The sequence below is a fragment of the Panulirus ornatus genome, chromosome 13 (genome assembly GCF_036320965.1).
Source record: "Panulirus ornatus isolate Po-2019 chromosome 13, ASM3632096v1, whole genome shotgun sequence".
NCBI lineage: Eukaryota > Metazoa > Arthropoda > Malacostraca > Decapoda > Palinuridae > Panulirus > Panulirus ornatus.
Window position 1 is genome coordinate 55,674,538 of NC_092236.1, and position 23,982 is coordinate 55,698,519.

Below are 23,982 nucleotides of genomic sequence, written 5' to 3' on the forward strand. Positions count from 1 at the left end.
TTATATTCTTTTTTCAGAAATGCTCAATACATGAGCTTGTGCATTCCTACTTGCAGACCTTGCCACACCTTGTGGCCCATATTTCAGTCCCTGTCTCTGTATTTTCTTTTATGTACTTGGCAGTTTGCCCAAATTTCAGGACTTTATTTGATAGGTCAGTTTCCTGTCTACCATCCCTGTTAAGTTTTAAACAAGGAGATAAATTTACTCAGCCTGTTAACATATCCTAAAAGCCTTAAGTCGATATTCCATTCTGCACTTGCTAGAGATTGAAGGACAGGTAGAAGGCCATCCTGTAAATTCAGAACACCTTGACCCAGAATCTGGAAGTCTTCCTACCTTACGAATATATGTTACTCGCAATAATTGACTTGCGTAGGACAACCAGAGCTGTGGCCAAAAGAATAAATGGCTGTCAAGTCATAACACCCTAGCCAATTCATGGGTCATATGGTGGTAGTGCAAGTGAATTAGCAAAAGATATGACTTTTGCACAGGCCAAATGAGGCTCGGATATGGGCTTCTTGCACTTGTGTAATCAAAACTGATGTTATATTGCTTTGAACTACAGATTTATTTTAAAGAAGAATGATGTTGGTTAATATCATTGTATTTGCCAGTGTGATCTGTGTAGACTATTCATGTACTAAGCAAATTCTGTGAAAATTATGATTCGTCTCATTTTTGTAGATGGTTTCACTCACATGGCTAATGACTTATGACCCATATCAGTTGGTTAAGCAGTTGTGCAAACACAAATGGTGTAGGGTTATTGTGTGTTTCATGTTGGCATGTTTTATTAATTAAAAAAATTCTGACTAGAATGAGTTCAGTGGATTTTAAGAATGAAGAGACATTTGACATGCTGTGAATGTCACAGGTTTTTATGAGAATATAAGATGAACTAGGAATAAAAAGAAAGTGTTAAGTCATATTATGATAGTTGATAATGGACTAAAGAGTGAAGTTTATATCATGTGTCATCATATTCCTACCTAGGTTGATAAGGTGAATGCTTTATTTATTAAGCCCAAATATCATTACTAGTATTTGTCATAGGGGTCAGTCGCTAAATGTACCAAATGCACCCAGGATGTCAGTAATTCCCACTTGTCTACAACTGTTTAATCCTCAACCTAGGATGGTTCATTGTTCTGATTTCTATCAGTAAGAAGTAGTATTTAGGGTGTTTTGTGTGCTCAGTTCAGTAAGTAATTTCTCTTGAGAATATTTATGCTGAATATTAAAATGCCAGGGCTATACTTGAGCTTCGGTTAGCTTTAGTGCTACCCACAATAGTTTCATTCAGTCGTAGGACCCTGTAGCAATGATACAGTATGCAGTGATCAGTTAGTGCTCACTGTTATAGATTATCATTACTTTTTAATATCAATGATGTAAGAAATGTAATATGTAATAATTTTTAGATATATTTCATGAATAACTGTAAGTATGAGTCACAGGGTGGGGGAGGGGGCGAAGGTTCTGGGAGCATTGAAGAATGTGTGGAAGGCGAGAACACTATCCCGGAAAGCAAAAATGGGTATATTTGAAGGAATAGTGGTTCCAACAATGTCATGCGGTTGCGAGGCATGGGCTGTAGATAAGGTTGTGCGGAGGAGGGTTGGAAATGAGATGTTTAAAGACAATATGTGGTGTGAAGGTGCTTTCATCGAGTAAGTAATGATAGGGTAGGAGAGATGTGTGGTAATAAAAAGAGCTTGGTTGAGAGAGCAGAAGAGGGTATATCGAAATGGCTTGGTTACATGGAGAGAATGAGTGAGGAAAGATTGACAAAGAGGATATATGTGTCAGAAGTGGAGGGAAAGAGGAGAAGTGGGAGACCAAAGTGGAGGTAGAAGGATGGAGTGAAAAAGATTTTGAGCGATGGGGGCCTGAACGTACAGGAGGGTGAAAGGTGTGCAAGGAATAGAGTGAATTGGAACAATGTGGTATACTGGGGTCGACATGTTGTCAATGGATTGAACCATAGCATGTGAAGCATCTGGGGTAAACCATGGAAAGTTTTGTGGGGCCTGGATGTGGAAAGGGAGCCATGGTTTTGGTGCATTACACATGACAGCTAGAGACTGAATGTGAACGAATGTGGCCTTTGGTGTCTTTTCCTACCACTACCTCACACGCATGTGGGGGGAGGGGGTTGTCATTTCATGTGTGGCAGGGTGGCAGCAGGAATGAATAAAGGCAGCACATATGAATTATGTACTTGTGTATATATGTATATGTCTGTGTATGTATATATAAGTATATGTTGAAATGTATAGGTATGTATATTTGCGTGCGTGGACGTGTATGTTTATACATGTGTATGTGGGTGGGTTGGGCCATTCTTTCGTCTGTTTCCTGTTACCTCGCTGAAGCGGGAGACAGCGACAGAGTATAATAATATTGAAAGAGGTTAGTACCTACTCTTAGTTAGCCTTATTTTTATATCAGCCATCATTTGTAAGTTATATGATTATGATTTTGTCCAAATAGGGCTAAATTTTTACCCAAAGATCAGTGGTGTAATTGGTGGTGCACGTTCAATCTTTATGTTATATTAATACAGTAAGTGGATAAGAATTATAATCTAACACAGTTTACCAGTGATACTGGTAAAGAGTTGGAGGATCTTGAAAATTTTTGATGCGAACTCATGCCAAAATATTTTTGGAAAAATTTGAAGCATTTTTCCTGGGTATAAGGAAGAATACTACCCACATATCTTCTAACTACTGAAGGAGACTAAGAAGGTATGATGGTTAGCCTTATAAAAGTTCTTCCCTTTTGTAGTATCACTTTATAAAAGTGGGAATAGATGAAGCAAAGCAAGGAATTTCCTGGAAGGCTTATGAAGATGAGAAAGGCAAACATTCTTAGAAAAAAATAAATTGTTACCTTCAAGTTTCATCTATTCATCAGCTCCATGTATTGGTAAACAAGATGTCTTCTCCAATTGGATCTTAAGCCCCTTTGATGAAAACTTCTTTTAAGGTTCCTGGCTTTGTTTTTCTAGTTTACAAGAATTTCTGGGATGTTATTGCCCGGAATTGACTTTGAATATCCTGCCTGTGAAGCCTTGAATTTTATTCAACTTTTTCATTACTTCTAAGCACTTCTCACCTTGCTTTAGGTAATCATAGATTACAACATGTAAGGCTTTTTCCTCGTTTACTTTTTCTAGCACAACAGAACTCATAATATGTTTTGCCTTCTCATTTTTGCTGCCTCTGTAAAAAGTCAAGCAATTGTGAATAATAAAGTTCATTTGCCTCCTGTTGTAGCTTTATTGCTGACAACACTGTTCTCAGAAATTTTTATAATCTTACAGTAGAATCCACTATGAATGTCAAAGGTAAATGAGAACAAACTGGTCACAAAGCTGATTCCATTGGAACACCACTTGTTACATCTAATCATTCTAAAGCTTAATCTTTCATCACTACTCTTTGTTTATGGTTAGTTTGTTTTACGCCAGTAATTTTTGATGAGATTATTTCAAATGCTTTCTGAAAATCTAAATAAATGATACCACCAGCTTAATTTTCATTGTACTTGTTGAGTATATCACAGAAGTAGTCAACATAATATGTCAGACATGAACATTTTCATCTAAATCCATGCTGAGAATTATTAATTAGATAGTGATCCTGTAAGTGATGTACAATTTTGTTCTGAATGATGAATTTTTATAAGTATTTTCCTTAAAATTGCCAGATACAAACATCAAGCTAATAAAGTGATAGTTTTTAGGTAAGGACATTTTTCTTATATCACTGTTACTTTGGCAAGCTTCCACTCTTGTTGAACTTTTCCCATAGCAGATGATTCACTAAAAGGAGCAATAAAGGGCTTAACCGTCTTATTTTTAGCTTCTTTCATTGTTTTCAGAAAAAATTATGAAAATGTAATTTTACTTACTTCCACCCAGCCTAATGCTGACAGTATTTCTTGATTGTGTATGTCATTATGCTTTGAAATGTTCATCTCTGAAGATACCAAAAAAATATATCAAAATCTTTGCTGTCTTCAGTCTTGAACAGGGTCACCACTTTCTTGAATGGTTCAAATGACTTTGTAATGTCTCTCTTGCTTCTGACATAAAGTTTCTCAGAACTCTCTTTTTCTATCTTCATCATTTTATGCTTCATACTGACATTAACTCAAAACAAATGTACACAACTTGCTGCTGTGTATCATATTGATAACTCTTGTCTCTTTCTGATGTGCTTTTTTTTTTTTCAGTATTTCACCATTTTGGTTTAGCTCTGGAAAATGAGTGTCAATAATTTCTTTTTCATGTCTGATCGCCATTTCTTATGTTAGCAACATTAGGAATGGACAAAGAAAGGCTTCATTCTTTCAAGCCCATTCTCTGTCATACATAATGCACCAAAAGCACAGCTCCCTATCCACAACCAGGCCTCACGGACCTTTCCATGGTTTACCCTGGGCACTGCACATTCATTAGCATATGTATTCCCTCAACTTTGATATGCCAAATGCTTCACATGTGTTAGCATGTGTATTCCTTCAACTTTGAGTATGAATCTCTTACCCATACCTTTTCCAGGCCACTCTCATTTTGTTTTCACTGACAGTATCAACCCAGCTTAAACTGAGAGGTGCAATGTGAAGATCATTGAAATTGTAAGTAGCATATCTCTTGAGAAAAGAAAACCAAAGTAATAATCAAAAACTCATTGCTATTGCATTTTTGTATCAGTCCTACAGAACTTTGCTTGAGGAAAAACTTTCTGCCTGGAAGTTTGCCTGGAAAAATAACTGGGTTTAGGGCTAGAGGACAGTTGCTGTGTTTCACTGAATAAGCATATACTTTAATCTGCTACCTGAAGAGACAGAATACATTTCTTTTTAACTTAGCTTTTAATCATTTAAAAAACCACATCTCTCTCCATTTTCTGTCACCTTTCTTACACATCAGTTTATTTTCTGAGTCATGAACCAATAATGATGAAGTGATGTTGCTGAAACTTTGCATATATTTAGTTAATCTAATTATATAACCCTAGACCTCCTTTTATGGGGCTTCTGCAGCCTCAAGGCTGCACTGCAACCAGTAACAATGAAAGGATGAACTCATTTGGAATGAGAAGTTCCTTGACAAGATTGTACTCCTTTTACTCTGTTGACAATGATTCACCATCATTGAAGGTGACTTTTCACTTGTAACTACATGCAGTTGGAGCTCATGAAGGTTTATACTAAGTTATAATCCCAAAAAGACGACTGACCCATCATAAATTGTTGAATGAATAAGAGGGCACAGTAGACATAATGGATCACCATCTTTTCCCAGTTTTCATATAAGAATTTGTCACAAAGTCTCCTTTAACTTGCAAGCGATGCTATTCTCTCTATGAAAACTTGTAAACACTTGTTGTAGGTTTTCTGTCATACATACTGAACACATGTCCCAAAGTCTATCTATTAATTACTCTTTTAGCAGCCATTTCTTGATCAGTTAACACAGGGTGCAATTTTCTTTTTCTTCCATATTATCAATGCTGTTCTCAGGAAGAGTTGGATGATACAGTTGGTTACCTTCATTAAGCCTCTCTATATCTTCTGTAGATGTTTGTAAGCCCCTAAATCTGTGTCATTTTTACATTACACACCTGATAAACTATTACCCATGTAATTATTACAACCATTTTTGAAGCTTTTCCTGTGTGCTTTCATACAGATAACGCTTTTATAACCATGAAGTTAGTTCTTTAAGATACAACCTTATTCCACTGCTCACACACATTATGTAGAATTATCATTATGCCACTTTATCTCTTCTTTTCTCTATAGTTACCTCATCCATTCATAAAACCTTACAACGTACCAATACAGGTATTATTTATTTAATTTTCCTGTACCAGATCTTTCCATCTGAACTCAAAGCACTTGTCTTCCTTCACTGTCTGCCAGAAAATATTTTTTCCCCATCTGTATGTCTAACATTCAGTAAATTTCTTCAAAGCTTCTTCCGTCGTAAATGATATTTACAGGTTATGGGAACACTCTACCTCTTAGATCCTTTACTTTTTCCCGGTCACATTGTTTTCAAGTCCTAACCTTAAGTAAACCACCACCATAGAAGATTCTTTCATTGCTACTGAATGCCTTCTTTCATGTAGAATCCATTTTTTTTTTTTTCAGTTTTTAACCATTTCCAGCCACTAATTTTGCCATGTTTTTATCTGTCTGTTCATCTGTTAATAATTCTCTATTCCCAAGTGAATGGGGTGGGTCAGGTATACTTGTAGCCTTCAGACTTCACACATAGATAGCAGCCGAATGTCGAAAGCCTCTGTTTGCGTAATGAATACTTTGGGTCATCAAAATGTTTCATGACTGAAATGTAAAACAAGCAACTAGTCTACCAGTATCCGATGAGCTTTCATTCATGACGAAACAGGATAGCGCAGTGAAAAGTTCTTCCACAGATTCCAGTATCAGCATATAATGAGTTATTCCTCCATCTGACATACATTTTACAAATCAGTGACCCCATAATCTCCCTCCAACTTGTTTTTAACCTTTCTGTATATTTGAGTCCACTCATATTTCTGAGACATCCTTCTGGTCATTCTTTCAACAACTGTTTTCTCCAGATTACATACCACGTTCTCCCTCAGCCTTTAACCTCTCACTTGAATATCTGGATTCTGCAAACTGTAAGAGCCTAAAAATACATTTGATTTCTTTTTACAGACAAAGTTCAGCAGTCGTTCCAGGGGCTGGTCAGACTCTTTAGCTTCGACAGACCCGTGCTGCCTCAAAATTCGGTTAGACACACATGCCGAACCAATTTCTCCTGGTGCTGAGGAACCTCGTGGCATCTCTGGAGCACCTCTTCCAATGTTGATTAGACCATTCCTAAATGCTCAAGTGGCTGATCTTAATATGTCACTTTTGATGAGCACCATAACCGGGCTCATTGATCTTATAGAGGATGAGATTATACCACAACCACTTCAGATGGAGGTATGTAGTCTCTGTTCCTTTCATTTTTATGTTACTTTTATGCTAATCATACCACCATCTGTCTTCTAATGCTGTTCCATTTCTGACTATAAAGAGTAGAAAGGTACACAGAGATGATAAAGGCAGCATATAGGTAATGAGAGATGTAGATAGATGTGAATTATCCAAAGGAAGAAAATTGTAAAATTAAAAAGTGTATGAGTATATTTGAAAAGACTGATAAGCAAAATTGGTTTAGACTTAGATCATTATGGCCTACTGGCCAAGAATATTTATAGTCTTGTAAGAATCCAATTGAAAAATATGTAATGTATGATTAACATATACTATATAAATGTTCTTTGTAGGTTTATGCCCCACTACAGGAAAAAGTGTATGCAGGAAGTTGTTATGTCATCATCCCCATGAGTTTCTGATATCTTCCACTATCACAGACAGCCTCAAAAGAACCCAATGGACTTTTGCTGTTTGAATTCCTTTTCATTCCTCTGCATGTGTGTCATCTGTAAACATGTCAGCATAAGTCAAGAACAACATGTGACCAAAAATTCTAAATTACACAGTAGATAATCCTTCCAGAGGTAACAAACTCCTTAAAATTTGGGAAATAAAAGCTACATATATTTGCATATTGACTAGGAAAATGGAATGGTTATGCATATGCTAGTTCAGGAGTGCTGAATGATGAAAGTTCAAGCTCTCGTCTCTCCTTTGAGGTTCTGTAATTCCACCTCCTGACTTATTGAACATAATTAGTATTACTGTAATATCCACTCTTTCTTTGAAACCCCACATCTCAGAAATAGCTAAGTCTTCCTCTGTATATATGTTTATATATCAAAACTTCTCTTCTGAACAGTTGATTTGTGTATACAAGGGATTGATTTATCCTTGTATGGAATACTGCTCTCACATTTTAGGTGGTTCTAGCTTAGCATCCTTGTTTGAGAGTTAAGTTGAAAGCAATCCGCATTATAAACTATTCCAGCCAAACTTGACCCCCTTGCCTTGTGCCGCAATGTCAGTTCGCTTTCCTTTTGCTGTAGGTATTACTTTGGTCTTTGCACCCAATAGTTGGCTGCTTGTGTGCCCACACCACTAGCTAGACCACGCAATACTTGGCAAGCTGCTGCATTGCATAATTATTGTGTGGCCATCAGAAACTCAAGGGTGGGCCATTTTCACCTTTACTGCTTTCCCTACATGTCGAAGCTTTTGAACTCTGCTTTCACATGCCTTTCCCAACAACTATGACCTAGCACATTTCAAAAGACAGGTTTTTCATTTTCTCAAATATTTGTTGATAGTTTCCCTTTTCTATTTCCAATCAATAATTCCCTCAATATTTCAGTTAGGGCCCAGCCTCGATGAAGACTTTTGTCCATGACTGGAGCCTTGAACATAAAAGAAAAGAATATAGCCAAAGACATTTGGCTTGCAAATTTTTGCATGAGAATTTTTACTATGGTAGAATATTAAACAGCCTTAAAGTGCCTTTTGGCTTTCCACTTCTTAATGTTGTACCACTTATTGTTAATAATTATATTTATTTAGCAACTTTATGTTCAGTGTAATATGCAGCAAGCTAATTCAGGCATTAGTTAATATATTTTGTGTCTACTGCTTTTTAGTTTTGATACAAACCTCATTTTGTTTGTTAGAAAAAAACGTACACAAGACAACGGAGAGATTTTACTTTCACTGAAAGTTAAGGATGATTGATATGATCAGTTTCCAAATTTAAACTGTAATTTAGAATCAGTGTAAAATGTGCATTTCCATTCCAGCGACAAGAACTATGCATATATTCCTTAGAAACAAAAGATAGTTGTTAAGACTTATGAATGCTCATTAAGGATCCCCTTTCCAATATTTTGGCATTTGTGTGTCTACTATGTCACCATTGTTGCAGACCACCACTCTCTGTAAGCAGTTCTGAATTGTAAATATATATGCAGATATGTGTAAATATATGTAAATATGTGTAATATTAAGAGTAAATGTGAATAAGAGCAAGGTTATTAGGTACAGTAGGGTTGAGGGTCAAGTCAATTGGGAGGTAAGTTTGAATGGAGAAAAACTGAAGGAAGTAAAGTGTTCTAGATACCTGGGAGTGGATCTGGCAGCGGATGGAACCATGGAAGCGGAAGTGGATCATAGGGTGGGGGAGGGGGCGAAAGTTCTGGGAGCCTTGAAGAATGTGTGGAAGTCGAGAACATTATCTTGGAAAGCAAAAATGGGTATGTTTGAAGGAATAGTGGTTCCAACAATGTTGTATGGTTGCGAGGCGTGGGCTATGGATAGAGTTGTGCGCTGGAGGATGGATGTGCTGGAAATGAGATGTTTGAGGACAGTGTGTGGTGTGAGGTGGTTTGATCGAGTAAGTAACGTAAGGGTAAGAGAGATGTGTGGAAATAAAAAGAGCGTGGTTGAGAGAGCAGAAGAGGGTGATTTGAAATGGTTTGGGCACATGGAGAGAATGAGTGAGGAAAGATTGACCAAGAGGATATATGTGTCGGAGGTGGAGGGAACGAGAAGAAGTGGAAGACCAAATTGGAGGTGGAAAGATGGAGTGAAAAAGATTTTGTGTCATCGGGGCCTGAACATGCAGGAGGGTGAAAGGAGGGCAAGGAATAGAGTGAATTGGATCGATGTGGTATACCGGGGTTGACGTGCTGTCAGTGGATTGAATCAGGGCATGTGAAGCATCTGGGGTAAACCATGGAAAGCTGTGTAGGTATGTATATTTGCGTGTGTGGACGTATGTATATACATGTGTATGGGGGTGGGTTGGGCCATTTCTTTTGTCTGTTTCCTTGTGCTACCTCGCAAATGCGGGAGACAGCGGCAAAAAAAAAAAAAAAAAAAACATAGAAAGTTGTGTGTCAGTTAGTAAATTTGTGTCATAAAGCTCCTCTCTTTCCTCCTTGTAACCCCCCCCCCCCCCCCACCTCCATCTTGCCCTTCAAAATGTTATGTTAGCTCCCTTTTTTGTACAGATTCTCTACTTTTACATCTATTTTTTTCATAAGAGTTATGTAAGTACTGAATGAATATGCCACAAGGCTCACTTCACATTTACCCCCACCCTCCTACATGTATATTGCTTTCATTGGGGATCTATGCACTAACTTTATCATTATACCATGCCAATATAAGGATATGTTAGTTCAAATGTTTGTACATATCCTGAGCTTTTAGATGTATTCTTTTCATTTTCAATGGGAAATTTGAAGATTTTTTTTCTTAATCTTGATTTGATTTATTGTATCACCCAGCATTTATTGGTTAAAGAGAATACAGAGCAGAGATAAGCTTATTATCAGAATTATTGCCCTTTAAGTACCTATCAGTAATTTCATTGCAGTGTCTGTTGCTTATAAGAAGAGCAAAAAGGGGATCAGAATTCTTTACGTCTGCGTACTTTTTTTTACCTCTTCATGTCCAATCCACTGGGGCAGAATAGCATACATAGCCCATTTTTAGTGTGCCTGAGCAAAACAGGATTTTGTAAATACTTGTAAATGCTTACATTTTAACATCTAAGAGTAATAATGATCAATGAATCTGTTCCACAGCCTAGTAACTTGCATAAAATAATCACAAGCAAGACAAGACTAATGTTTATATGTGCTTCAAAATGTAAACGTTAATTGCCATCAGTAATTGATTGACAGTGTTACCATGCAGATCATTAAAAGACTGAAGAAGCATGAATCATAAGTATCACAGCAGTAGCGTCTAGAAATGTCCTGGGTAACAAAACTTTTTCACTGATATTCATCCTTGGGTAATCATAGATAAATTAATAAATTTACCAGGAAAAAGTCACAATCTTCAGTGATACATAACATGGCAAGTCTAATATGACATTAATACTAGCCAAAAAATATTGAATCTAATCATAAATTTTCCTTGGGGTAGGGGAGAAAGAGTACTGCTTACTTATTTACTGTGTGTTGTAGAGGGTGGCCAAGAGGGGCTGGAGATCTTACCCTCCTGTATTTCTTTCCAAAAGAAGGAACAGGGGAAGGAGCCATGAAAGGATATTTTCCTTTAAGGCTTTCTTTACCTATTTGTTTTTGCCTGTTTGTGCTGTAGAGGGAGGGTTTTACATTCATGGGGTCCTATCTCTTGAACAGCCTCTGTTCTCTAACAACTAATGAAATTTATGTTTGCTGTGTGCATTAACAATGTTGTATACAATAGAATTACGTCTTTACTTTTTTCAACATGTATCTTGCTAACTTTAATGTCATGTCTTTTAGTTACTCTAGCCCTACGTCTCTCTCATGTCATTATTCTTTGGAATGCTCTTTAGCATCAATTTATCCTCTCTTACCCCTCCTCCCCTTTTTCCCATTCAAGCAAAGTCTCTGTGAGATACTCTAAGGGCTATTCCTAAATTAGAAAAATATTTTTTTAATCTGTCAAAACCAACATTTTGCAACACTTAAGGTCATCTTTGGTTGAACTTAATATGAAGCTGTCAGTTTTGTCAAGTGATAAACAGAGACTTTAGCATAGGATTTAGGCATGCAGGCTATTAGCTAATGAATTAAGGATGATGTACATCTCCATAAATCTTTCAGGACAAAGCCAAGAAAATTTAGGGAAATCCCTAGGATGGAGGTTTATTCAAAAGTTCAGAAAGTTACTTAAGTCTTCTTAGGATGATGGTTTATCAAAATAATTTGAAAAGATACTTATGTCCTATCATTTAAAATGAAATATCAAGAAAAGTTATGAAATAAAGGAGTCTTGTAAGTAATCTATATTTTATGTTGTACAAACATATGAACTTAGTGTGCACTTTAAGGCCATCCCTTCTCACATGATGTTATATAGATAACCTACACTCCAGGATTCTTTTCTTTTTTTGGTGCTAATTGTAGTTGCTTGTGAGATAAGGCATGAATACACCCTGATAAAGCACATCTTCCAGTTTAGAAGATGGTTGGAAAAGGCAAAAAGACACCATCAGTCATACTAGGTTGGAAAAGGCAAAAGGACACCATCAGTCATACTACCCCATCATATTATATGGGTAACTGACACTAACATTTTTTCCAGTACAGATTATAGTTGCTTTTGATATTAAGGTACCTCCTCATGCTGATAAAGTGCACTTCCCAATGTCAATAAGGGCAGGAAGAGACAACACCCTAAACTGTAGAAGTATGACTACAGTCCCTAAAGGGTTTATGGCTACAAGTTAAAGATTACTAATAAGATGATTAAGCATTTTTAAGTAACAGTTAAAAGTTATTTTTTTCCATGTTAGGCGAAACAGCATGGGCAACTCTATATATACATATAACCATGAATGCATCATGGTCAGGAATGCTGAACACTACACCACAGAGGTCCATTTGTTGGTTATATTAGGTAACTTGTCTTTTCCCTCCATAGCAGAGCAACAGATCAGTGAGAGATACAAGGGTAAAGTTTTATGCTTAGAATGATAGTATAACTGATTTGACATGGATGTATGTGTCAAAGAAGAAATGAAGTGATTTCTGTTATAATTCTACCTACATGAGATTACATCACGAGTGTAAATTCATTTTTATATCACCATCAGATATGAAACAGAATACAGTCTCGTTAAGGAACTTTTCACTTCAAAGGAGTCCATCTTGTCCCTGTAAATGATTATACTGCAGCCTTGGGCAGCAGGAGCCCCAGGAAAATAAGTCCTAGATAATACCAGGACTGTGTCTTAGAAATGGGTCCTAAGGTAACTATACATGAATAGATAAAATAACGTTAGATGACATTACTTACGCTCATACTAGATTCTGCCATTATATTTGATAGGGTACCACTCGCTATGATTTACTCATACTCCTTCAGTATCTCTCAGATTTTCATTTTTTATTTTTCATGTATTATTCTATTTTCATTTTTTTTTTTGGTAAGGATATTCACTGGCAGGCTGCCACTGATAGAATACAGGGAGAATAATGCAGCTGGATAGTCTTGCAAGGACCCTTTCAGCATATTATCATCCATTTCAGCCTTTGTGTGATATTCAAAACAAATAAAAGAAAAAGGAATGTGGTTCATCATGGGCATTTTACTGCATGTGGGAATCTTTTTACCCTAAATATTTTTTGCCTGTTCTCTTTCCCAAAACTCTTTAGCTTGGTCATTTTACACCCTAAGTGCAATTGCTCATCTGCTTTCAAATTAAGTGTGTGCCATTTTATTCACTCTCAATATACAGTATTAAACATTTTTTAATCTGCAGGTTCTAGTGGAGCGTGTAGGGTTACAACTAATGGAAGATCGAATACCAGCTAATATTACATCTCCTGGCTCAGTTCCAACCCAAGTGTGGCTTCCAAAACTAGTTGTAAAGCGAGACAGTGATGGCATCTTCACGTTACTTCCCCAAAGAGAGGGTGAGAAGTTGATTACATCTTGTACTGATTTTATTTTTTGTTGCATCATATGACATGGATAGTGAAAAAAATAACATTTATTGATCGGTATCAAGAACTGATCAGAGGAAATTCTTAAGACTAAGTGAAAAACACAAATCTCTAAGTGTAAAGCAGAAGAATTTAAGTAATAATAAGAATGTGAATGGTTAATGTGTTTCAAAGATGACAAGAAATAAAAGTAGAAATTGTAAAGAATAATTAAATAATCTGAAAAGTATAAATAGTAAAGAATAAGGAAGCTCGTATTATATAACTATCCAAGGGATTGTTTGTAAAGGAATATACAATGTGTATTAATTATATAGATGTGCAGAAAGGTGAGTTTAGAGTAATGACTAGGGATTCCAGTTAAGTGTTGTGAAATAATGTAGGTCCAGGAAGACCAAAGATCTAATATACCTGAAATTGAATTGCATATATGGATTAACATAGGGTGTGGAGAGACCTTTTTTTCTTAAGATTCTGCTGCAAACTGCAGTTATTGCATGAGATATTGATGATTGAATATTAATGGGGTACTGTAGAGGAATGAAGAACAGTTACAAGAACATTGTGGAAGCCAGTGGCGTATCTAGGGCATGGAAGGTAGGGCAGGTGTTGTGGGCACCACTCGAAGTGGGGCACCAGTGGCATAATGGCGTCCTGGATCCAGACAATGATTTGGATCTTAAAGATTTAGATTTCTTGACCATGAAAACATATCTGTGGCATTTGGAATCACATTGATATCATTATTAGTTCAATAAATATTCACAAAATTTGATATTTCCATAATTGAGTCCTGGATCCAGACAATGATTCAGATCAACCCCAAAATCTAATCAGTTGGTCCCTGTGTCATTTCTGATTTCCCTGAAAATTTCGATTAAAATTTGTTCATAAATTTTGTTGAAAGTTGCTCACAGACAAACAAACAAATGTCAGTAAAAACATAATCTCCTTGGTGGAGGTAATAAAAGTAAATAATATTGATGTCATATGTTTGGACGGGTGCGATTTCAGTGCTTGCCATAGGCGCTATTTCCCCTAGATACATCCCTGTTGGAATCCTGTGGGGTCTTCTTCGTCTTCTGTTGTTGTTGGTGTTTTCCCTAGGTGTGCATTGCCAGAATAATGCAGTTTTGTATGCATTGTACACCTGCTCAGGATGGAGGTGTTTGTCAGCTACGAGTTTCACAAATTCTTCCACTTACTCAGCAGCTCCTTTGTGGTTTGCTGACCGCTTTTCTCCGCACACTTTATTCTTGGAAATTCCATGACACTTCTTGAATCTTTGAAGCCATCCTTCACCATAGTCATGCTCATGTTGTAATTTAAGTTCTTTATGGAACAACTTATCTAAGTCCATTATCATGCTACCTGACAAGTCCACTCCATTACTCTGACAGTCGAAATCATTTCATCATCACTTGATCGTGCTCAGTAATCTTACCATCTTTCATAGTCTTTCTAACTGTCATTTGCTTTTTGGAATCGCTGTCTGCATAGAATTTCAGTATTTGAAGGTATAGTTGTCCCAGCAATATTATATGGGTGCAATCCTTAGGCTATAGATAAAGCTACACAGAGGAGGATGGACATATTGGCAAATAAAATGTTTAATGTTTAAGAACTGTATGTGATGTGAGGTGGTTTGATCAAGTAAGTAATGAAAGGGTAAGGGAAAGGTGTGATAATATAAAGAATGTGTTTGAGGGAGCTGAAGAGGATGTGCTGAAATGGTTTGGGCAAATAGATAGAATGAGTGAGGAGAGGTTGATGATGAGGGTATATGCATCAAAAGTGTAGGAAACAAGGAGAACAGGGAGACAGAATTAAAAATAGAAGGATGGAATGAAAAAGATTCAAGCAATTGGGGCCAGAATATGCAGGAAGGTGAAAGGTATGCATAGGATAGGGTGAATCAGAGTGATGTGATATACAAGGGTTGACAGTGGACAGTGAAGCGTTCAGGATAAACCATGGAAAGGCCCTTAGGGTCTGTTGTGGATAGGGAGTTGTGGTTTTCGGTGCATTAGTTTTAACAGCTAGAGAATGGATGTGAGCGGATACACAACTTGTCTTCTCTCACTCAATGTACATCTCATCTTGACACAACTTCCTCAGTAAACTTAGGATAAGACAATATATCTCTGATATAGACAAAATCTGTTTAAGTGTAAATGCCTCAAGAACCCTGTTTCTGCCCATCTCTTTGTTGAAAATTCTTCAAAACTTTCTGTAATTCCACCTCATGACTCGGTGAACATACTTGGTATTACTGTTATATCCACTTTTTCATATTACAGAAATAGCTCAGTCTTTCTCTTAGAAACTGCAAGACTTTTTTAGATGTCAATTTTTCTTTTCTTCTGAACAGTTGCTCTGTTTATACTATGGATTGGTTTGTCTCTGTAGGAATATTGCTTTCACATGTGGGGTGGTCCTAGCTCTGCATCCTTACTCAGCAGAGTTGAGTCGAAAGCAGTCCGACTTATAAACATCTCCCAAGCTAACTTCAAGACTTGACCCAATTGCCTTACACTGTAATGTTGGTTCACTTTCCCCTTTCTATAGGCATTACTTTGGTGTTTACTCCTGGGAGCTGGATGCTTGTGTGCCCCACCACTAGTTAGAGGACACAGAACTCAGTAAGCTGCTGTGTCACATGTTTGCTCTGTAGCCTTTGGCAACTCATGGGTGGACCATTTTGACAACCATTTCTTTTCCTATACCTCAAAGCTTTGGAACTCTCAACCCTCTCATGTCTTTCCCAATAACTATGACTTGGCACATTTCAAATGTCAGGTTTTGCACTTCCTTCAAAATTCTTAAAAATTTCCCTTGTCTATTCTTTATCCCTGTCATTAACATCTCTATATTTCAGTTAAGGCCCTGCCATGTTGTGGACTTTTGTCTGTGACTGAAATTTCCAGTGTGAAAAAAGAAATAAATAAACCAGAGGGAGCTTCAATAACATGTAGACACTTGGGTAATTTAGACAGTTCCTGATTTTAGTCATTTCACATTCTAATTGAGTAGTTATGACTTCCAGTTAATTTCGCATATATGAATAGCATGTTTTTATGTCATCTGTCACATACAGGATGAAAACCATTCGTAAGAGACAGGAATCATTTGTTGGGATAGGGAGAGTAATTCATGTTACTTTGGCATCTATAAATAGCATGTTATATTGTCCTCTGCCACATGTAGAATTAAAACCATTCTTAAGAGAAAGGAGTACTTTGGTGGGACCTTCTCTTCTTTGGTATAATTCTCTGTCTCCACAGTGCTTAATCTCTTAACTGTATATATTAACTGCAGATTAGTACGAAGCAGGTTATTCTATTTACAGAAACCAGTGAAGGACAGTCAATAAAAGATGAACGTGACAAATTACAGGAAGAATTAAAGCAACTACGAGAGCAGCTTGCACAGGTTCAAGAGGATAATTGCTCTTTAATGGCAACATTGGCAAAGCTGCAGGAAGATCAGTCCTGTAAAGGATTCTCCTTACCTAAGTTACCTCTTCCGTAGCAAAGTCAAGAGCTTCCAGTCTTCTTGTGTGATTGAGTGAGTGGCAGTATTAGGCACTTCAGCCTCTTCCCACTCATGAAGATATCAGCTACTATATACCACAGATGAGTAACAGTTTGTGATAAAACAACCTCATTGAATGGCCAGTTTTCTTAATTAAGAGTGGGCATTTAGCCTATGTAATATAATCAGCATATGTTAGGTAACCTTTTTTTTAAGGGGTACATGGAAGTGCAATATTACTTTCAATATAGTGAATTGATAAAAAGTGGGGAATTTCAGATAAATGAAGCCACCTACCAGGCTAGGAGGTAGTTTCAGTATTAAGTTTAAGTACAAACCAATACTTAAGATCGCAACAGAGATGATTTTCTGTTCATTCTTTTCTTAGTGAATGGTGCTGTCTAGTTAAAAAGGGCAGAGGTGGGATGAATTACTATGTAGATCATGGAAAAAATCATAAACATCATTACTGTAAAAGTATGGCTTGGGAAATATTTACACATATCATGCATATGCAATGGGCAAAATTTAAATCCTAGTGCATACATAAATCAGGAGTACCTTGTTCTGATAACCTTGAAACACAGGTTGAAGCCTGTGGCTAAACACATTGTCAGGGCATTATTTGCTCTTTTTTCATTGGCCAGTAACTCCGCCACATTGAAGGCCCTGGATTAAGATAATCCTCGTGATTTGCTGTTCCAGATAATGGAAATAACAGAAAGAATATTCATTAGTGTAAAAGTCTGTGATTCATGTACGCTCAATGAGATATAAGGCCTGTTGTTAAACTTGGACGCAAAAGCAAAAATACTTTTTACATTTGTATTTTATTATTGTTTGTACTTTTGGTACTAGAGTTTGACCTGTAATATAGAGAAAGTGAAATAATTTGTTTTACGTTGTATCCTTTACAATACAGGATATTTCAGACAGGTACCCAGAATTACACAATGTATATAGTTCTAGGTTTGATGTAGTCCTGTTTATAATGTTTGACCCAATATACAGTTCATTATTCCATACTGTTCTGCCTGGCAGTGAAATGACATATAAGTATTTTCATTTTGCAGTAGTTCATGAAAGGCTTTTTCTGTGGGAGAAAGGATATCATAATGAGAAATTTGCTCTTCTCAGATAACCACATCATTGTCCCAGTCTTTTACCCATTCATACATAATTCTATACTTAAGAGGTAGTGAAAGAAATTTAATTAAATCAGCTGATGCAGTAACATTGTGTGAAAATTTGATATATATTACACTTTTCCTGGAGAGTGCAGGTAAATCTATAAAATTAATTGTATGTGCATCTCCAGGATCATATTTTTAAGTGAATGAAGTAGAAGGTGCAGTCTGCTCTTTATTTTATATTTACTGAAATAAGAATGAAATCTTCAGTTAGGTCTTGGTGTTGGTAAATGAAAATCATCTCAAATTCACTATCATATACCTTGATTTAAACCTCTTATTAAGTAAGCTACTCAAACAGTACTACTCACTTTCAAGTAGGATAGCTTTAATAGATTAGCACATACTGTTGTTTTTTTCTTTTATCTCTGCCTCATTTGTGTTCAAGCAAAAACAGAATTTTTGAATTGCACTTCCTTGTCCCTTTTACAGAACTAATTATGTTCTGGTAATGAAAGAATTCCTTGAATTGTATTGAGTACCTCAAATACCACAATACCAGAATATTCTGAGCAACTCATAGTACAGTGTGAATACAGAATGTAATTTATACGCTTATGAAAAAAAATATTTTAGGTCTTGAAATTCATGTTTTATGAATACTGCAAAACTTGCAAATCATTATCTTGCATCTCATAGTGCTGCCATTGTTGTAGTCAAGTTGTAGTTAACATGAAATCCAAAGGTTGTAAACCAATGATTGTACGTTATTCACTCAAGCAGTGACACTTAACATGCTGACAACAGATTCAGTCACTTTAATCCTTACGATAGTCACCAGTCAACCCATATGTTCTCATAGATATTGCCTAGGTATAAAGTCAAGTTATTCTCTAGTATTGTTGTGACACTATTTCATACTGCTGGATTTAAGGATGCATTTTGAGTTGATAAAAAGCCTATCCATATTTTTATGAAGTGCACATGAAGATATAGAGTTATAGACGTTAGATAGAAAATTAGATTTGTAGACATCAGGTAGAAAAACACAGAATGTGTATTTATTGTAGAGTATGGTAGCACTATATTACATTTGGGTTTTTTCGTGATACTGCATTGTTCAGTATTTTTTTATGCAAAACTGGACCCATGAAAATTTTCACATTTACAGTGGAGGGTCATTTGTCAAATGCTTGAATACCAAAATGTAGAATTAACATATGTTTAGTTTTCTGTTTGGTAAATGCTGTTACTAATCAAAAATTTTGACAAGGATCAGGTATCTTTTCAAAGAACAGCAGAAAGATACGTCGTACTACTTCTATTTACTAAATCAGATTTGAAGTCAGACAGTGGTTACCTTCACTTGAATATCTGAAACCCCAAATCTAGTTTGTACATTGGCCAGTTATACTTTGATCATCTGTATAATCACGTATTTTTTTTTTTTTTTCAAACCTTACCAATGGATAATTTTAGCAAAACTCTTACCTTTTCAATAAGCTCCAAAAACTTTGGGGATAATAGTGGCATAATTACTGATAAGTACTGATATTATTTTGTTCATTTTAACATCCTCTGCTATTATTCTTAGTAGTTTATTATTATTATTATCATTATTATTATCATTATTAATATTATTAACATCATCAGTATTATAATACAACTGTAGGACCATTTTCACAATGGGCCCTGATACCCCTTATCCAAGTACTCCTTTAGCTTTAGGAAGGACTGCATTACAATTAATTGCAAGGACAGGATGGAAGCTTTTGAAGCAAGCTCTTTGATGAGACTGTTTTTCCAATTGAAGTGATACTGCTTTGCCAAAAGGTGACCCTTCACTCACGGTGTAACCTTAAGCAGGCAGAGTCTGGTACTGCCTGTGAAGCATCTGGGGTAAACCATGGAGTGGTCTGTGGGGCCTGGATGTGGATAGGGAGCTCTGATTTCGGTGCATTTCAAATGACAGCTAGAGACTGAGTGTGAACAAATGTGGCCTTTTTTTTGTCTGTTTTTCTGGCGCTATCTCGCTGGAGGGGGGGATAGTGATGCTGTTTCTTGTGTGGCAGGGTAGCAACAGGAATGGATGAAGGTAAGCAAGTATATGTACCCATGTATATATGTTTATGTCTGTGTACGTGTTTGTATATGTATGTGTATGTTGATATGCATATGTATGTATATGTACGTGTATGGGCGTTTTGAGGTGGTTTGGGCACATGGAGGGAATGAGTGAGGAAAGATTGACCAAGAGGATATATGTGTTGGAGGTGAAGGGAACGAGGAGAAGTGGGAGACCAAATTGGAGGTAGAAAGATGGAGTGAGGGAGATTTTGTGTGATTGGGGCCTGAACATGCAGGAGGGTGAAAGGAGGGCAAGGAATAGAGTGAATTGGATCGATGTGGTATACCGGGGTTGACGTGCTGTCAGTGGATTGAATCAGGGCATGTGAAGCGTCTGGGGTAAACCATGGAAAGCTGTGTAGGTATGTATATTTGCGTGTGTGGACATATGTATATACATGTGTATGGGGGTGGGTTGGGCCATTTCTTTCGTCTGTTTCCTTGCGCTACCTCGCAAACGCAGGAGACAGCGGCAAAAAAAATATATATATATATATATATATATATATATATATATATATATATATATATATATATATATATATATATATATGAAGTCTGTTGGGGATGAGTGAGCTTGGGAAGTGAGTCAGTTGTTGTTCGCTGATGATACAGCGCTGGTGGCTGATTCATGTGAGAAACTGCAGAAGCTGGTGACTGAGTTTGGTAAAGTGTGTGGAAGAAGAAAGTTAAGAGTAAATGTGAATAAGAGCAAGGTTATTAGGTACAGTAGGGTTGAGGGTCAAGTCAATTGGGAGGTGAGTTTGAACGGAGAAAAACTGGAGGAAGTGAAGTGTTTTAGATATCTGGGAGTGGATCTGGCAGCGGATGTAACCATGGAAGCGGAAGTGGATCATAGGGTGGGGGAGGGGGCGAAAATTCTGGGGGCCTTGAAGAATGTGTGGAAGTCGAGAACATTATCTCGGAGAGCAAAAATGGGTATGTTTGAAGGAATAGTGGTTCCAACAATGTTGTATGGTTGCGAGGCGTGGGCTATGGATAGAGTTGTGCGCAGGAGGATGGATGTGCTGGAAATGAGATGTTTGAGGACAATGTGTGGTGTGAGGTGGTTTGATCGAGTGAGTAACGTAAGGGTAAGAGAGATGTGTGGAAATAAAAAGAGCGTGGTTGAGAGAGCAGAAGAGGGTGTTTTGAAGTGGTTTGGGCACATGGAGAGGATGAGTGAGGAAAGATTGACCAAGAGGATATATGTGTCGGAGGTGGAGGGAGCAAGGAGAAGAGGGAGACCAAATTGGAGGTGGAAAGATGGAGTGAAAAAGATTTTGTGTGATCGGGGCCTGAACATGCAGGAGGGTGAAAGGAGGGCAAGGAATAGAGTGAATTGGAGCGATGTGGTATACCGGGGTTGACGTGCTGTCAGTGGATTGAATCAAGGCATGTGAAGCGTCTGGGGTAAACCATGGAAAGCTGTGTAGGTATGTATATTTGCGTGTGTGGACGTATGTATATACATGTGTATGGGGGGGTTGGGCCATTTCTTTCGTCTGTTTCCTTGCGCTACCTCGCAAACGCGGGAGACAGCGACAAAGTATAAAAAAAAAAAAAAAAAAAAAATATATATATATATATATATATATATATATATATATATATATATATATATATATATATATATATATATATATATTTATCCCTGGAGATAGGGGATTAAGAATACTTCCCACGTATTCCCTGCATGTCGTAGAAGGTGACTAAAAGGGGAGGGAGTGGGGGGCTGGAAATCCTCCCCTCTAGTTTTTTTTTTTTTTTTTTTCAATTTTCCAAAAGAAGGAACAGAGGGGGCCAGGTGAGGATATTCCAAAAAAGGCCCAGTCCTCTGTTCTTAACGCTACCTTGCTAACGCGGGAAATGGCGAATAGTTTAAAAGAAAGAAAGAATATATATATATATATATATATATATATATATATATATATATATATATATATATATATATATATATATATTATTATTACTATTGTTATACATAATCACTGTTTCCTGTGTCAGCGAGGTAGTGCCAGGAAACAGACAAAGAATGGCCCATCCACTCCTATACAGATATATATACATAAATGCCCATACATGCACATGTATATATATATATATATATACATACACAGACATATACATATATATGCATGTACATATTCATACTTGCTTGCCTTCATCCATTCCTGTTGCTACCTCGCCACACTTAATTGCTGTTTCCTGCGTCAGCGAGGTAGCAACAGGAAACAGACGAAGAATGGCCCATCCACTCATATACACATATATGTACATAAACGCCTATACACCCACATATACATACATATACCAACATGTACATACTTATATATACACAGACATATACATATATACACATGTACATATTCATACTTGCTTGCCTTCATCCATTCCTGTCGCTACCTCATCCCACAGGAAACAGCATCACTACCCTGTGCTTCAGCAAGGTAGTGACTTAGCAATATATGTTATGGTGTTTCCAGATTGCATCTGCCTGAGGTTACACTGTGAGTGGAAAGTCACCTTCAGCAAAGTTGTGTCATTATCAGTGGACAAGATGGAGTACAATCTCATCAGGGAATTTATCACTCCAAATTAGTTTATTATTTCTCTGTTTCTGATTGTAGCATAACTTGAAGGAGTCCTGCAAAAGAGATTAAACAAGTGTGGGATATACAAAATCTTTCCTAAGCATTTCAGCTATCAACCACTATTCTACCTCCAAGTATCAAAGACATAGCTAAGGTGCTCAAGATACTTTCTGAAAAAATTTTAATTGCTGTTAGGCCGTCAAATAAGCAAATACCACTTACAAAACACATTACACTTACAAACACCATACCAACAAAAGTACCTTCAACTCATTTGAATTTTGCTAACTTATTTTATAGTCATGTAATCAGATACCATTTGCTTGCTTACACAAGTAAGTGCAGAAAGGGTGAGGATGGCCTCTACAGTTACCATTCTTTAAAGAGTATTATTCACTAATTAATTTGCTGTTCTGCTTCTCCTATCTTAATTTCTCTGCCTCCCCTTTTTACCATAAAGTATAAGTAGAAAAAAGAAGCAGAGCAAATTGATTAGCGAATAAATATCTATGAAATAGTGTGGGGATCACCAATTTAATTGCAAAAGAAAATAACAAGTAGTAATATTAAGTAATCTCTTATATGAAAGATTACTTGCATGGATGGCTGAGGCCAGTCAGTTTGTCATTGGAAAAGTAACTGCAGTCTTTAAGTTTATTGATACAGTTTCTGCACTTTTTATGTGTATTACAATTTTAATACAGTATCAATCAGTATTTCTTGTCAATTGTACCTTTTCTTTTTCATTTCTCATCTCAGGTTGGAATTTGCTAACTTCTTAATTCTGCAACTTTGAGGTACAGAGTACATACATTTATATACTTTGTTTGAAACTACAGTCCATCTGCCTCTCTCTGTTATGCATACCTTTGCTATACTCATAGGAAAGTGGTACACCCGAAATCCCTGATATTTTGAATGTTGACTCTTTCACTTTCTACTGTCACCTGTCATTGGTACCTAGAACCCTAAGGAATTTTGTGATAATTCAGTAGTTATATGCATGAAGCAGTAAATTCTAGCAGCAATAGGAACAGAAATGCCTGAAAGGAGTTACGGTTGTCTCAGCCAGAATACTGTAATGGATTATAGAAGATTAAAAGTTATGGACACGTACGATATAATTAGAGAGAATCAAGGGTAGAAATATGTGAA

The 23,982-nt window shown here is 36.7% G+C and overlaps 1 protein-coding gene across 2 annotated transcripts in view; it reads left to right on the forward strand.

Moving 5' to 3' along the window:
- Positions 1-17,864, forward strand: part of LOC139752918 (bridge-like lipid transfer protein family member 3B) — a 140,143-nt gene extending 122,279 nt beyond the window's left edge. For both annotated transcript variants that reach the window (XM_071668977.1, XM_071668976.1), the window contains 3 exons: positions 6,730-7,002; positions 13,256-13,409; positions 16,789-17,864. In XM_071668977.1, the coding sequence (XP_071525078.1) occupies positions 6,730-7,002; positions 13,256-13,409; positions 16,789-16,970 (609 nt within the window). In that variant the 3' untranslated portion in view covers positions 16,971-17,864. The remainder of the gene's footprint in view (positions 1-6,729; positions 7,003-13,255; positions 13,410-16,788) is intronic.
- Positions 17,865-23,982: the final 6,118 nt, after the last annotated feature.